The sequence below is a fragment of the Strongylocentrotus purpuratus genome, unplaced genomic scaffold (assembly GCF_000002235.5).
Source record: "Strongylocentrotus purpuratus isolate Spur 01 unplaced genomic scaffold, Spur_5.0 spur5_scaffold_13, whole genome shotgun sequence".
In the NCBI taxonomy this organism is placed as follows: domain Eukaryota; kingdom Metazoa; phylum Echinodermata; class Echinoidea; order Camarodonta; family Strongylocentrotidae; genus Strongylocentrotus; species Strongylocentrotus purpuratus.
The window spans coordinates 15,837,622-15,850,906 of record NW_022145598.1 but is presented as its reverse complement, the minus strand read 5'-3'; the positions used below and the strand labels follow the sequence as shown (position 1 = coordinate 15,850,906).

The 13,285-nt window shown below is 39.2% G+C and overlaps 1 protein-coding gene across 1 annotated transcript; it reads left to right on the top strand.

Moving 5' to 3' along the window:
• Positions 1 to 11,014, top strand: LOC115923016 (alpha-N-acetylgalactosamine-specific lectin-like). Its single transcript, XM_030983005.1, has 3 exons — positions 1 to 523; positions 5,555 to 5,838; positions 10,676 to 11,014. Exons 2-3 carry the CDS (start codon positions 5,563 to 5,565, stop codon positions 10,904 to 10,906), a joined length of 507 nt encoding a protein of 168 aa, XP_030838865.1. The 5' UTR covers positions 1 to 523; positions 5,555 to 5,562; the 3' UTR covers positions 10,907 to 11,014.
• The last annotated feature ends 2,271 nt before the right edge of the window (positions 11,015 to 13,285 follow it).

The following is a 13,285-nucleotide window of genomic DNA, read 5'->3' as shown; positions in this document are numbered from 1 at the left end:
AGTGCCGGCTTTGGAGCGCTTATTAGATTATGATTTGTATGCTGATAATAATTTATGCTTCATGGCAGCCTTGAAAGAACATAGTACATGATCATTCACGGACACACCACGTCTTTTACTGGTATATTTTCAACTCTTAAGAGATGTATTGATGACTAGACCTAGACGCGATGGCATCGTTGAGTAGATCTCTAGTATAATACTGTCTAGATTGACGCCCAATACCAACACAACTTTCAACAAAATAAGAGGTTGATAATCAGAAATTCTCTGTGTTTCTCGTAATTCACGGATATTCGCGGTCATTGGTAGCCTCCTGTCCTTATTTGAGAGGAAAATAAGCAGCCTTTTGCTGGTATTTTTCAAATCTTGAGGGATCTAAGGAGTAGATCATGTCAGCTAGGTCCGGATGAGTTTGTCAATAAATATGGCTGTAATGAGGAGGACTGCATCACATCGATAATCACTGACGTTCATCAGTTCTTTCAGCAGCCGAAATTAAGTCCACAAAGGCAAACTAAACGTAAGTATTGACTAATTTGTAAGTACTAATACGATTCTTTAATTATTCAATTCAATTCAATTCAATTCAATTCAAAGTAAAATTTATTTTCTCCCTTTTCTGTTTCCATATCAACAAAATGAATAAGTTTATCACCATACCCATTCGCATAAGCAATTTAACATGGTATCAGTTTTAATACAGGGAAGACGGCGGACTTTTTAAAAGTATATACCATGGTTGGATACGCTCATATTAATACAATATATAAGAACAACAAGAAGAATAGAATAAGAAAGGAAAAGAATGGAAAGTGGAAGGGGGTATCAATAAAACCAGTAAAAATAAGTAATTGGATTCTTTTTTCCCTTTTGCTTTTACTCTCTCTCGGCTTGGGGAGAGCAGAAGAGATGATTAATAGATTAAAGGTACTAATCGAAAGTATCTTTGCATTTATTAACACGATCGCAGAGGCTTTCAACAAAACAAGCTCGGGCAATTACACTGCGCGAACATGACAAGAAAATATCCAAATCATGACAAGCTAATCTGAACAAGATTTCTATGTTTGATCATCATTGGTCATAACCTGGGTTACACTATTGTGGCATTTCAATCTCTTGCAAAGAATCTTAACTTGTCTAGAATATTCAGCGGTGGACAAGGAATGTTCTTGCCGGGGACTAGGAAGAAGTCCCCGAATTTCTTTCGCGGAAAAGAAGAAAAATGCCTTTGGTAATTAAGATGTTATTTATCTGAGAAAAACGACACTTCTCTTTTTCATTATGAGTCTGCAGATATTAAAGGATTGGCTATTACATTGCTAGGTGGTTTGAGGTCTGGGTCCAAAATTCCCGGCGAGGAGGTGGTACCCCCAACAATAGGCAATTTTTGCAAACTCATTGCGGAATTAGAATCTGCGGTTCGTGTGCAAAATCGAGAAGATACTATAGTAACAGTTGGATGACCGCTGAGGCCCTGAAATCTAGAACGGGTTTTGGCCAAATCCACGGGCGTTCTCAATGACGCCCCAAGTGAATCAAGTGCCTCGATACAAACTATTTCATTCACCTGATAATAATAATAGTATTTAAATAGACAGAATCCATTCTGCATACATTAGTTGTTGCCACACTTAATACATGCAGTTTGCATTCTGACTATTGCGAATCCTAGACAGGTGAATGAAATAATTTGTATTGAGGAACTTCACAAAGACGTATGTATTAAATTTGATTACATTACGAAAATGGCCTGTTCCCTTCCACGCAATACAGTACAGACGGGACTACACGACTAGCACAACGTACTTGTCTCGACCAAGCCACAAAACGGCTTTTTATCAAATTTCAACAATAATTTATCATCAAGTTTTAAAATAATTCATGTTATATCCATATTCATGTTGTTATTGTTCAGAAACAATTATCGGAAGAAACAAAACTCACCGAAGAGTCATTTGTGTCAGGGGCGGATCTAGGGGGTTAGGAGGTTTAAATCCCCCCTTGCGCTGGCCAAGGTGCTTTCTACCCCCCCCCCCGAAATATTAGTTGGCACTTTTTTCAAATTGAAAACAAATTTTAGCGCTCCCTACCCCCCACTAAGCGAAATATTGGTCGGCGCGATTTTTCAGATGTCAACGCTGATTGGCTGTTTATTCACTTGGGGCGTCATTGAGAACGCCCGTAGATTTGGCCAAAACCCGTTATGGATTTCAGTACCTCAGCGATCACCCTGCTGTTACTATAGTAGCTTCTCAATTTTGCACACGAGCCGCAGATTCTCTGTCCGCAATGAGCTTGCGAAATGTTTGTCGAACTGGCAACAACTAATGTATGCAGTTTGGATTCTGTCTATTGAAATACTATTATCCTTATCAGGTGAAAGAAATATTTTGTATCGAGGCACTTCACAAAGACGTTTGCATTAAATTTGGTTACATTACGAAAATTGCCTAATGGCATTGCAAATGCAATACCTCCGTAGGGGTGGGAGGGGCTAACGTTCTATAAGTACACTTATTGTTTGCCAGATAGAACATAAATGATTAGTGGTTCTTGGGTAAAACTTAAAGTCGTTAATTTGGAATCGTTTCTCACTCTTCTTCTTTGACTCGTCAGTTATCAACATGAAGCTTCTGCTCGCATCAATGGTCCTTCTAGCCGTAGCATTTCACGGCTTAGATGCCAATGTGTATCGTTCATGCCCCCAGTTCTGGCTTTCATTTAACGGGAACTGCTTTTCAGTTTTTAAGATAAACTTTTGTTTAACAAATGTATGCATAAATGTGTTAACAAGTCCATTGAAAAGCTGCATCAGTCGCACTTTATGACTAAATCCGAAAGGAATCTTCTTTTTTAAACTGTACATGCGTATCACTGCCAAATGTGAAGCAGTTTTAAGTTGGACGAAATGCGACTCGGCGACATCTTAACTCGTCTGAATCTCCAATTACATATTGATGAATTAATCTTCATCCGACAAAGTTTTGTTTGGGTTCAAAATTCATGGTGAGGAGGTTGTACAAACAAGAATTACACCTTTTTTTTTTGGCGGGGGGGGGGGGGGGGCGTACTTTGAGTGCACTTAAGATTAAACATACATGATTAGTAATTCTTGGGTGTATATTGAAGGGTTCTAGGACAATCACCCCCTGGGCAATAACCCCCCGGAAAATTACCCCCCGGAAAACTACCCCCAAAGGACAATTACCCCCTGGAAAATTACCCCCCGGAGAATCACCCCCCGAGGACAACTACCCCCAAAGGACAATTACCCCCCGGAAAATTACCCCCCGGACAATTACCCCCCTAGGACAATTACCCCCCGAGGACAACTACCCCCCGAGGACAATTACCCCCCCGAGGACAATTACCCCCCGAGGACAATTACCCCCTAGGACAATTACCCCCCGATGACAACTACCCCCGATGACAATTACCACCGAGGACAATTACCCTCCGAGGACAATTACCCCCTCGAAAATAATTACCCCCGAGGACAATTCCCCCCGATGACAATTACCCCCCGAGGACAACTACCCCCGTGGACAATCAGGATTCAATAGCAAAAGACGATCTGACACATTAAGAGATGGCTACGAGCCCATAAGATCCCCTGCATGAACCCATATTCTTCCTCATTACTACACATTTCCCTTTTATTATAATTTATGCAACACCAGTGCGGTTGCTAATTTCCACGAGGATGTAAGTTTTAGGTAATTATCCAGCGCTTTTCAAAATGCATAGAAATACATTTCTCTGGAGCAGCGTTATTTTAACTTTTTGTTAGTCACGGTACCCTCTTAAGAAATGAAAATTTTCTCCCAAATCCCAAAGTCTTTACAGACTATTAATTTTGCTCTGGTTCTCGTCAAGTGCTATGGGCACATTTAAGAATAAAAAGGAGAAGACATTTTCAAACTGGTAAAAAAGTAGTTTGTAATCCACACACTAGAAACTATTTAAAGTACTAACACCTTGCCGCCGAATGTACATAAATAAAAAGTGATATATTCGGTCATGACCTTGATACACGACTATGAGGATATTCGGGCCTCTCGTTGCCCTTATTTGCCTTTCTGTCAAAATATTGTCAGCGAGCGAGGAAGGAAGACACTTTAGTATCTTCAAAATGTTATTTACTCATGTAATTATATATTTTAACCGTTTCTGGTATTTGATTTTTTTTATACAAAATCAACGTTTTCCAAATCGTTCTCTTGCGGCACCCCGGTTGAAAAACGCTGTGCTGAGTTACAAAATCGAATGAGATGAATTACCAGAGAGCGGATATTTATTTTCTTTTGACATGGCACCGTACATATAACTTGAAGGCAATTTCTATTTCAAAATAATTCAACGTACACGAAAACATATTATACTTCAGCAAGTTCAGCATGACAACAGAAATAAATAGATAACGTGAAGAAAACCTTAATTATGGATCATGGCATGGATGAGGGCCCATTATACATACAAAGACAAATACACGATCAGCTGATGAAAAAGTTACAGAGGATGCATGAAGGAAATCTTACATCCTAATTTCTTAGTTGTGCCATAGATGGTGAGAGAGGCTGTAACGCGTACTCATCTGTTCGCAATGTATTGTTCAGTTTCTAAGAAATGTAATTTCTGTTCTTGACTCGGTAGCAAAACTACAGGGGAATTGGGCAACCTCCACCCCCCATATCGAATTGAATAATTTGAAAAGACTGAATAACCAAGAAAATGAAGGTTTATGCAATTTTCTGTAAATAGCAATTTGGAGAGAAGCTTGCGTTATACGTCACAGTGTTATAAATTCCTCGAGTGTGATTGTCATGGGGGGGGGGGGGGTAGTTGTCCTCCGGGGGTTATTGTCCTCGGGGGGGGGGGGGGGTAGTTGTCCTCGAGGGTAGGGTTCCTGGGGGATAGTTGTCCTCGAGGGTAATAATAATAATAATAATAACGTTTTATTGACCCAGGGTAGCCACTTCAGTTATGAAACTGCTCTTCCAGCGGGCCCTGCATAATATAATATGTTATTATACTACCCTTCTCCAATCAAATATGCAGAGCGCCTAGCTAGAAGGCAGAAGGACCCATTGTTATAAGTCTTTGGTATGACTCGGCCGGGGTTCGAACCCACGACCTCCCGTTCATGAGGCGGGCGCTCTAACCACTGATCAACCATACCCAGAAGTGTCCATGGGGGGTAATTGTCCTCGGGGGTAGTTGTCCTCGGGGGGTAATTGTCCTCGGGGGTAGTTGTCCTCGGGGGGTAATTGTCCTCGGGGGGTAATTGTCCACGGGGGGGGGGGGTAGTTGTCCTCGGGGGGTAATTCTCCGGGGGGTAGTTTTCCGGGGGGTAATTGTCCTTGGGGGGTAATTGTCCTCGGGGGGTAATTCTCCGGGGGGTAATTTTCCGGGGGGTAATCATCCTACGGGGGTAGTTTTCCGGGGGGTAATTCTCCGGGGGGTGATTGCCCAGGGGGTAATTGTCCTGATACGATATTGAAGTCGCTAATTTGTAATAGTTTCTCACTCTTCTTCTTTGACTCTCCAGTAATCAACATGAAGCTTCTGCTCGCATCAATGGTCCTTCTAGCCGTGGCATTTCACGGCTTAGGTGCAGATGTGTATCGTCCATGCCCCCAGTTCTGGCTTTCATTTAACGGGAACTGCTACCGTTACTTCGGGGAGCGGGTCACTTGGGAAGAGGCTCGGGATCGCTGCAGGGATCACTTCTCCTTCAACGGACGGGCTGATTTAGTATCCATCCACACGGAACAGGAGAACGCCTTCGCTTACGAACTTTTCCGCTCTTCTGCAGACTTTACAACGGATTATGTAAATATGGATGACCTACTTTAGCTTAGACTGTTAATTAATAGGAAATCTAACCTTGGTAGCAAACTGCTCTAGAAGAAATCACGATAATCAGAGAAGCACACTGGTTGAAGTTTGAAAGAAATCGGACAAAACTTGAGACAGTTATGAATTTTAAAATTTACAATCACTATCGGAGTGGGTTATACAAATTGGCTGAATCGGTATTTAGTGTCTATGTGATGTACTAGCGGACAACTTTCCCTCTTGTGCAAACATACAAAATGACTGAAATTTCAATTTTTGAAAAATGTATGACTTGGGATGATCTTTTCTTTTTAGAGGACCTTTAAATAATGTACTCTCCATAATATATTTTGACTAGTGCCCAAAGGGTGAAGGCACTTGGGTGAAAAACAGAAATCAGTGATACGTTTGTACACAACAAATGAAAGACTTATCCGTCACTACCGTGTGAGTCAAACAAAGTTTAAGCCTACACCTATAAAATTGCTAATTATTTTAAAAATCATCTATGAACAGTAAATTATTATTCACCTTATGAAAGAGTGTTTTATCCCGAATCATTTTGGTATCATTTTTGTGTGGTATGTGTTCACGCTTGGATGAACAGGAGACATTGTTTGCGAGAGTGCGAAAATCGACTTGCGCTAAAGTTGCTTATGTGATGTTTGAATTAAAAAATGGGATTTGGGTATTTAATCGGTCATTGCAGATCCAAATAACATCCCAAACAAAATTAATCATGCCACACATATCAAATATCGAATATCACATATCAACGAACATTTGTGCGCGCGTGGGTGCGTGCGTGTGTGTGTGTGTGTGACTTTGCTTCTGCAAAAAGCATATGCAATTAATCTCATTTGATACATTAAATTCATTCTCTCACTTTAATCTCAACATATCACATACTGTAGGCATCACTTTGGCGCCAGTCGATTTTTGCACTCTCGCAAACAATGCCCATACCACACCAAAATGATACCAAATGATTTGGGGTAGAACGCTCTTTCATAAGATGTATAACAATATACTGTTCATAGATGATTTTTAAAATAATTAGCAATTTTCTAGATGTAAATTTGTGTACTGACTCACACGGTACATCACAATCCACTGACAAAATTGACAATTTGAGATTCGGATAGCTGTAGTGATCTCATATTTTCATATATTCATAACTTTGTTATTATTGGACCGATATATTTCCAACTTTCGCCATTCTGCTTCTCTGGCTTTTATGCTTTCATTCAAATGAACGTATTACATGGGTTGGATTGCTTTTAACAAAAAATGTTTCCTGGGTATGGCTTAGATAGAAGGGTTAGTTCCGTTTAAAGATAAACTTGAGTTCTGGTAAAAAAAAAAAATTGAATTCTCACAGAATCTAACGAAACTTACACTGAATGTTAAAGATTACAAATAAATGTCATGTGCCAAACAATTTTGGAAGAAAATGTATACTGGCTGAGTGATGAGCATAGAAAGATAAGGAAATCAAGGTAGTACTAGTCCCGACACCATTTGTGTTGTCCCATATACATCTTTATGTGTATAGTGATTGTTACGTTACCAAGACTGGGCCAAATTTATGATGATTTTGATTACTCCAGAACCTTGCAGTACACACCAATACTTACATGCTATATGATCATTTTTTTCTGATCCATTCCACACCTTTTCTTTCACAATGCAATCGCATTACCGGAACTCACCTTTATCTTTAAGGTGTGTCTAGCTTATGTGTAACGTATGCCTAACGTATGCCTAACTTATGAAGAGGACGTCGGCATGCGCAAGTACAAATGTCCCCTGATAGTACAGCACCCAAATTGGCCAACTCGGCTTCATTTGGTGATACTCTAATGCACATTATTTGTGTTTTCCCAACAAAACAATACAGAATCTTTGTTTACACGGCTCCGAGCAATAACTTACAAGGACGCCCTCTGATGAATGCAAAAAAAAACAAAACAACAACAACATAATATATAGTAGCGATGTAACATGTAAAGGGGAAAAATACATTAGGTTTATTAGCTATATAATGATACAGAGTTTAAGTAAGAGAGAGAGAGGGGAGAGAGAGAGGGGAGAGGGTGTAAAGAGAGCGGTATAGAGAAATAATGAGAGAGAAAGAAAGAGAAACAAATGCAGAGAGAAAGAGGGGAGAGAGAAAAACAAATAGGAGCTGACTTAGTACATGTAGAATATTTAAGATTTTAGTACGAGGGTTCTCTGGCAATATATATACATATACACACTGTATATATGTGATTTTTTTTTTTATGGGATAAATAACATAAAATCACTTTAAGTAAAGGCTGTTTTATAGCGACAAAGCAGAAAACACTTTGACGTGCCTTTTAATATGATTAATTAATAATGACGGATAATTCCAGTGAAAAATAACTTGCAAGTAGTATTTGAACACATGAAACGTAAGAAGGAAAGGGGCACGTAACCCCCCCCCCATCGAATTAGGGGGGAAAAGAAAGAAAGAGCAAATAGAGAGAGGGGAAAGGGGGAAGGGGATAGGGGAGGGGGAGAGAAAGAGAGACAGAAGAAGAGAGAGAAAGAAAGAAAGGGGTAAAGAGAGAAACAAGTTGCAGGGAAGGGAGAGTAGATGAAAGGGTGAAATGGCGAATATAAATCGTCCTCAGAATTTATTAAAATTCGTGACACTACAACGGCATATTGTTCTATTCATTTGAACCGTCAAGAGTATTGTTTTCTTTTCCAATGTCCCACCATGCTAATGTTATAGATTACGGGGAACGGCGTTTGAAAGCCAGCCCTGCACTAATGTTCTTTGGCAAGTCATTAATCTATATTTGCCACTCTCCACCCAGTAATCAATGGGTAGTAAGCCCTGGTTACGTTGGCGGCTTGGCTATAACCAGGGTAATAATGTATAAGTGCCATGAGCATCACAGTATCTTTTGTTCCTAAGGTAGTTTTTAAGGAAAGTGGTTCTAAAGCCAGCCAGCCCTGCACTAATGTCCTTGACAAGAAATTAATCTATATTTGCCACTCTCCACCCATCCGTTGGCGGTTTGGCTATAACCAGGGTAATAATGTATAAGTGCAACGAGTAACAAGGCGCCACGGATATGAGCGCTATACAGTGCGACCCAGAAAAAACGACACCGAGAATTATCTATGTTTTTTCATAACTTAATCACAATTATAATTAAAAAATGACACATATTTATAAAGCTTAGATCCTCTTCTTTCATTTGATGCAACTCATATGATGCATATTTCACGCATGAGTGATTAAAGGCACACTGTCATACTTGTAGCTTCTTGCTCCCTCTATATAGAAAACTTCCCCAATCGGTGCCTGTTGGTCCCCCATGATCCTCTTGTTCTTATGTTACATGAGAGCTGAGTTAATGAGATAGCCACCTGTCACAGTGACCTCGCTGGCTCGCTGGGCGGTCTAATCCCTTCTGGCTGAAGTAGTAAAGTCTGCCTTTAAAAGCAATTTGAAGGAAGGAAGGAAACCAAAAAGTCATTTAGCGGGCGGTATCTGAATTTCGAAGAAAAATTCACATTTCCAGAAAGTACATTTTCTGCTCTTTCATATGACACCTCAATCAGGAAAATATAAGCCAGGAATAACAAAGTTCTGTTTGTTTAAAGTGATGCTTGCATTTCCATAATTTGATTTAACAAGTTCGTTTTCACTGGCTACCTGCCGTAGCAACAAGCAGATTCGACAAAAGACTTAACTCCGTTTCATTGACAATCAGCCATGCATGAAGCCTTTCGTCTATGTCTCATCGACAACGAGACGGAGTTAAAGTAGATATTCATTGATTTTAAAAACTAACTTTATTTTCATTATTGCAAAGTTGAAACTTTGATTCGACAAGGTTATAATTAAATTTGAAAGTCTGGTTTCTTTGATTGTTAATTAACCCCTATCCTGTGTATTTACAAGCAAAATATTTAAGTTATCGGAATCGGGTCATATCCCTTTTTGAATGGTTTGACATGCCATTTCATTTATATGCACTAAACTCATCATAATTTGACAAATAATAGCTTAGCAATTATGTTCATTCTTTATGGGATGTCGTCTGCTTGGGCAGTATTGATCCATATTGTGACGTAATTAACACATCGTTATTTTTCTGGCGAATCTCTCGTATATCCCAGCTGCTATGGAGGTGGTTGTATTTGTATTTTTATAAATCATCCGTTATGTAGTTGACCTAAAACTTGTACGATGGCCAAGCTTACCAGTTTCTAGTGATGCATTAGTTCATATATTTGTGATTTTCTTTGAATTTCACCTTTAAGTCTTTTGTTTGTTGCTACGGCTGGCAGCCAGTGAAAACGAATTTGTTTGATCAAATTATGGAAATGCAAGCATCACTTTAAACAAACAGACCTTTGTTTTTTCCTGGCTTATTTTTTCCTGATTGAGGTGTCATATGACAGAGCAGAAAATGAACTTTCTATAAATGTGAATTTTTCTTCGAAATTCAGATACAGCCCGCCAAATGATTTGTTGGTTTCCTTCCTTCAAATTGCTTTTAATCACTCATGCGTGAAATATGCATCATATGAGTTGCATAAAATGAAAGAAGAGGATCTAAGCTTTAGAAATATGTGTCATTTATTAATTATAATTGTGATTAAGTTATGATAAAACATCGATAATTCTCGGTTTCGTTTTTTCTGGGTCGCACTGTATAAGAAGCCATTATTACTTGCAGTTCATAAACAATAGTACATTCACTTTTCTTCTGATCTAAACCTTTCTTCTGATCTGATTGTAATGATTTTTTTTTTATTACTTTGGTGTTGTTGTCCTGGACAGGGTGCTTGGATTGGTGCCTACCAGACAATACAAGACGGACCTTTCATTTGGTCTGATGGATCTGGTCTAAACTTCGAGCGGTGGTTGCCGGGTGAGCCGTCCAACAGTGGTAACATTGAGGACTGCGTCCATTTGTGGCGTAGGAACGCAGGGGATGAAATCCCCCGGGCTTGGAACGACCGTCCCTGTGGAAGGGACACGCCTTTCATTTGTAAGGTGGTGCCAAATTAGAATTCCCAGTTGGCTGTACCCTGAATTCGAAGCTTCCTTGATATATCTGTATGGTTAAGACTACAATTTGAATTCTTTGACAACATTCTGAAAACCTTGGAAACTAGTAGGGCTATTGTAACGTTCAGGGGGTAAAGCATGCTTGACCAATTCTATTTTCCACAGTCCATTAGTCAGTCTTTTGTGTTTTTGCTTTATTGCAAGAGACAAATTGACAGTTTGGGAGAAGTTTACATTCAGATTCTCTTTCTAGTTTAGTATACAAAATCCGTCACATTGTTAAACGGTTAAGGCTCCTTCACAGATCCCGCCATATTAATCAACCATTTTTATTATTATTATTATATATATTTTTTTTTTTGGGGGGGGGGGTGTATGGCACTTCAAGCCCTTTAAAATACATGTTCAAAGTACATTTCTGGAGTCAATTTGGAAAGGTTGATTACAAAGTATTTGAGAATTGCTGTATACGCTGAGGTTAATGGAGTCATCAAAATGATGGAAAAAGAGATTCGATTTTAGTCACGTTCAGTGCTCACGGAAATGGGTATATGGGACACTCACGTGTACTGTGGCATGTAAGTTTGGTTTAATATTTTCAGCTATTGCTCGTAATATTTCAGAATTAAAGGCATTTGCAGAGCGATTCATATCAGATGAAATTGTTGCCATGATATTATTAAAGCTAAACAAAATTAACACATTAAAACGAATGAGAAAACCCCAAAAGTCTTACCCCTGTATTACCAGAACTCAGCCTTCTCTCCACGAGCGAATGCAATGTCAATAAGATGCTAGACCCCTATTGAGTACTTCGGATATAATTAAGAAGGATACTTTTAATTGGTTTCAGACTTTTGTCATTGTGTTTAACTGTTGTTCTGGAATTCTAGTCATGTAACTTAGCGTCTGTAGATAAGAGTGAAATTTAATCTCACAGTTTTTTTTAATATCTTTGCCATGGAAATCTATAAAATGTGATCGGATAGATTATGCTTCTTGACATTAAAGAAATATTTTATGAAAAGGTGAATTATTGTAACGTACCACTGATTATATGTTTCATTATCTTTTCTTTGTTTGTTAGTGTTTCCTTTCTTTTTCTTATCGCACTTACTGCAACATATTTCCTTTCTACTGTTCGACTAAGCCAACATTATTTCATTGTCTGATAGCTGGAGTAAATGAATTACAGGCCATATCTAACATTATTTCTTGTTTGTTTGTTTGGTTATTTTTATTTACGATTGCTTTCAAGGTTATTTATGAGTGAGGATAGTGATGAGGACTGAGTATGAAGAGAGGGATGTATAAAGTCGATCAGATACATTTATTTCGTCTATGTACGAGAGCATTTGTCAAGTAATCTATGGGTTAGATGTTCCCTGCATGATTCACTCATTTCGGACTTGATTTCATGCGTTTAGGACTAAAGACTTTCTTCAAACTAGATCTTGACTATCATAAGAAGTTCAAGCGAAAATAATTTGTTGTTATGGGAGCCATGTACTGCATATTATACCCATCGTTCCCTGGTACCCCCCGGCAGGGCTCTGCCCTGGACACAAGCCGTACGGACAGAAGTGAATCCCCATGACAACAATTTGATGTACAAAGTTATCCTTATGAGAGAAAGAGTGCGTGTGTGTGTTTCTATCGATCAAGACGGCTATCTTTAAAGTTCTGACAATGCCGAAGTGCTCTAATTCGAGAGCTTTCACAAGCTCACGAGTCACCACATCCCCAAGGAAGGACCTCTCTTACGCGCTCGCAATGCGTTTTGCGCAAACGTTTGCTTCGTACCCCCCCCCCCCCTTTGGGGGAAAATTCCGGATCCGGCAATGCAGAGATGAATAGCCATTAACTTGTGACCATGGCATAAGTTAGTAGAAGAGGAACTTGTAACATACCAAGGAAAAGAAGTAAGGGAAATTCATCATTAAAAAAAAAAAATGGGCGTTTAAAACGTTAAAAATAAACTTTTGCTCGCGTTTATCGATTGCCCCAGATAATGGATTAATATGGCATTAGTCCAGAAACTAGCCGGTTTTTATATTTTCTCTCTGCGACATTATCTACACTTCCTTCAACATCAACGAATTCGTACGCCCACGTCACGTCATCTTCTGATTGCAGCAAGTACGGGGAGATCGGAGTGGTGGAGATTATTCAATATTAAATCGATCAGATTCTGCATCAGTGACGGTATTTATTTCGGTAGGCATTATTTAATCAGTAGTGGAGGCATGTTTCTAAAAATAGCCACAACCCTAACATTAACCCTACTTGATGCACATGGTAGTGTAGGCAAAGCATGAGGTGACAAATAGCTACATGAACCATTTCGCTACATGTTTTTTTTTAAAGAGAAACATGCAC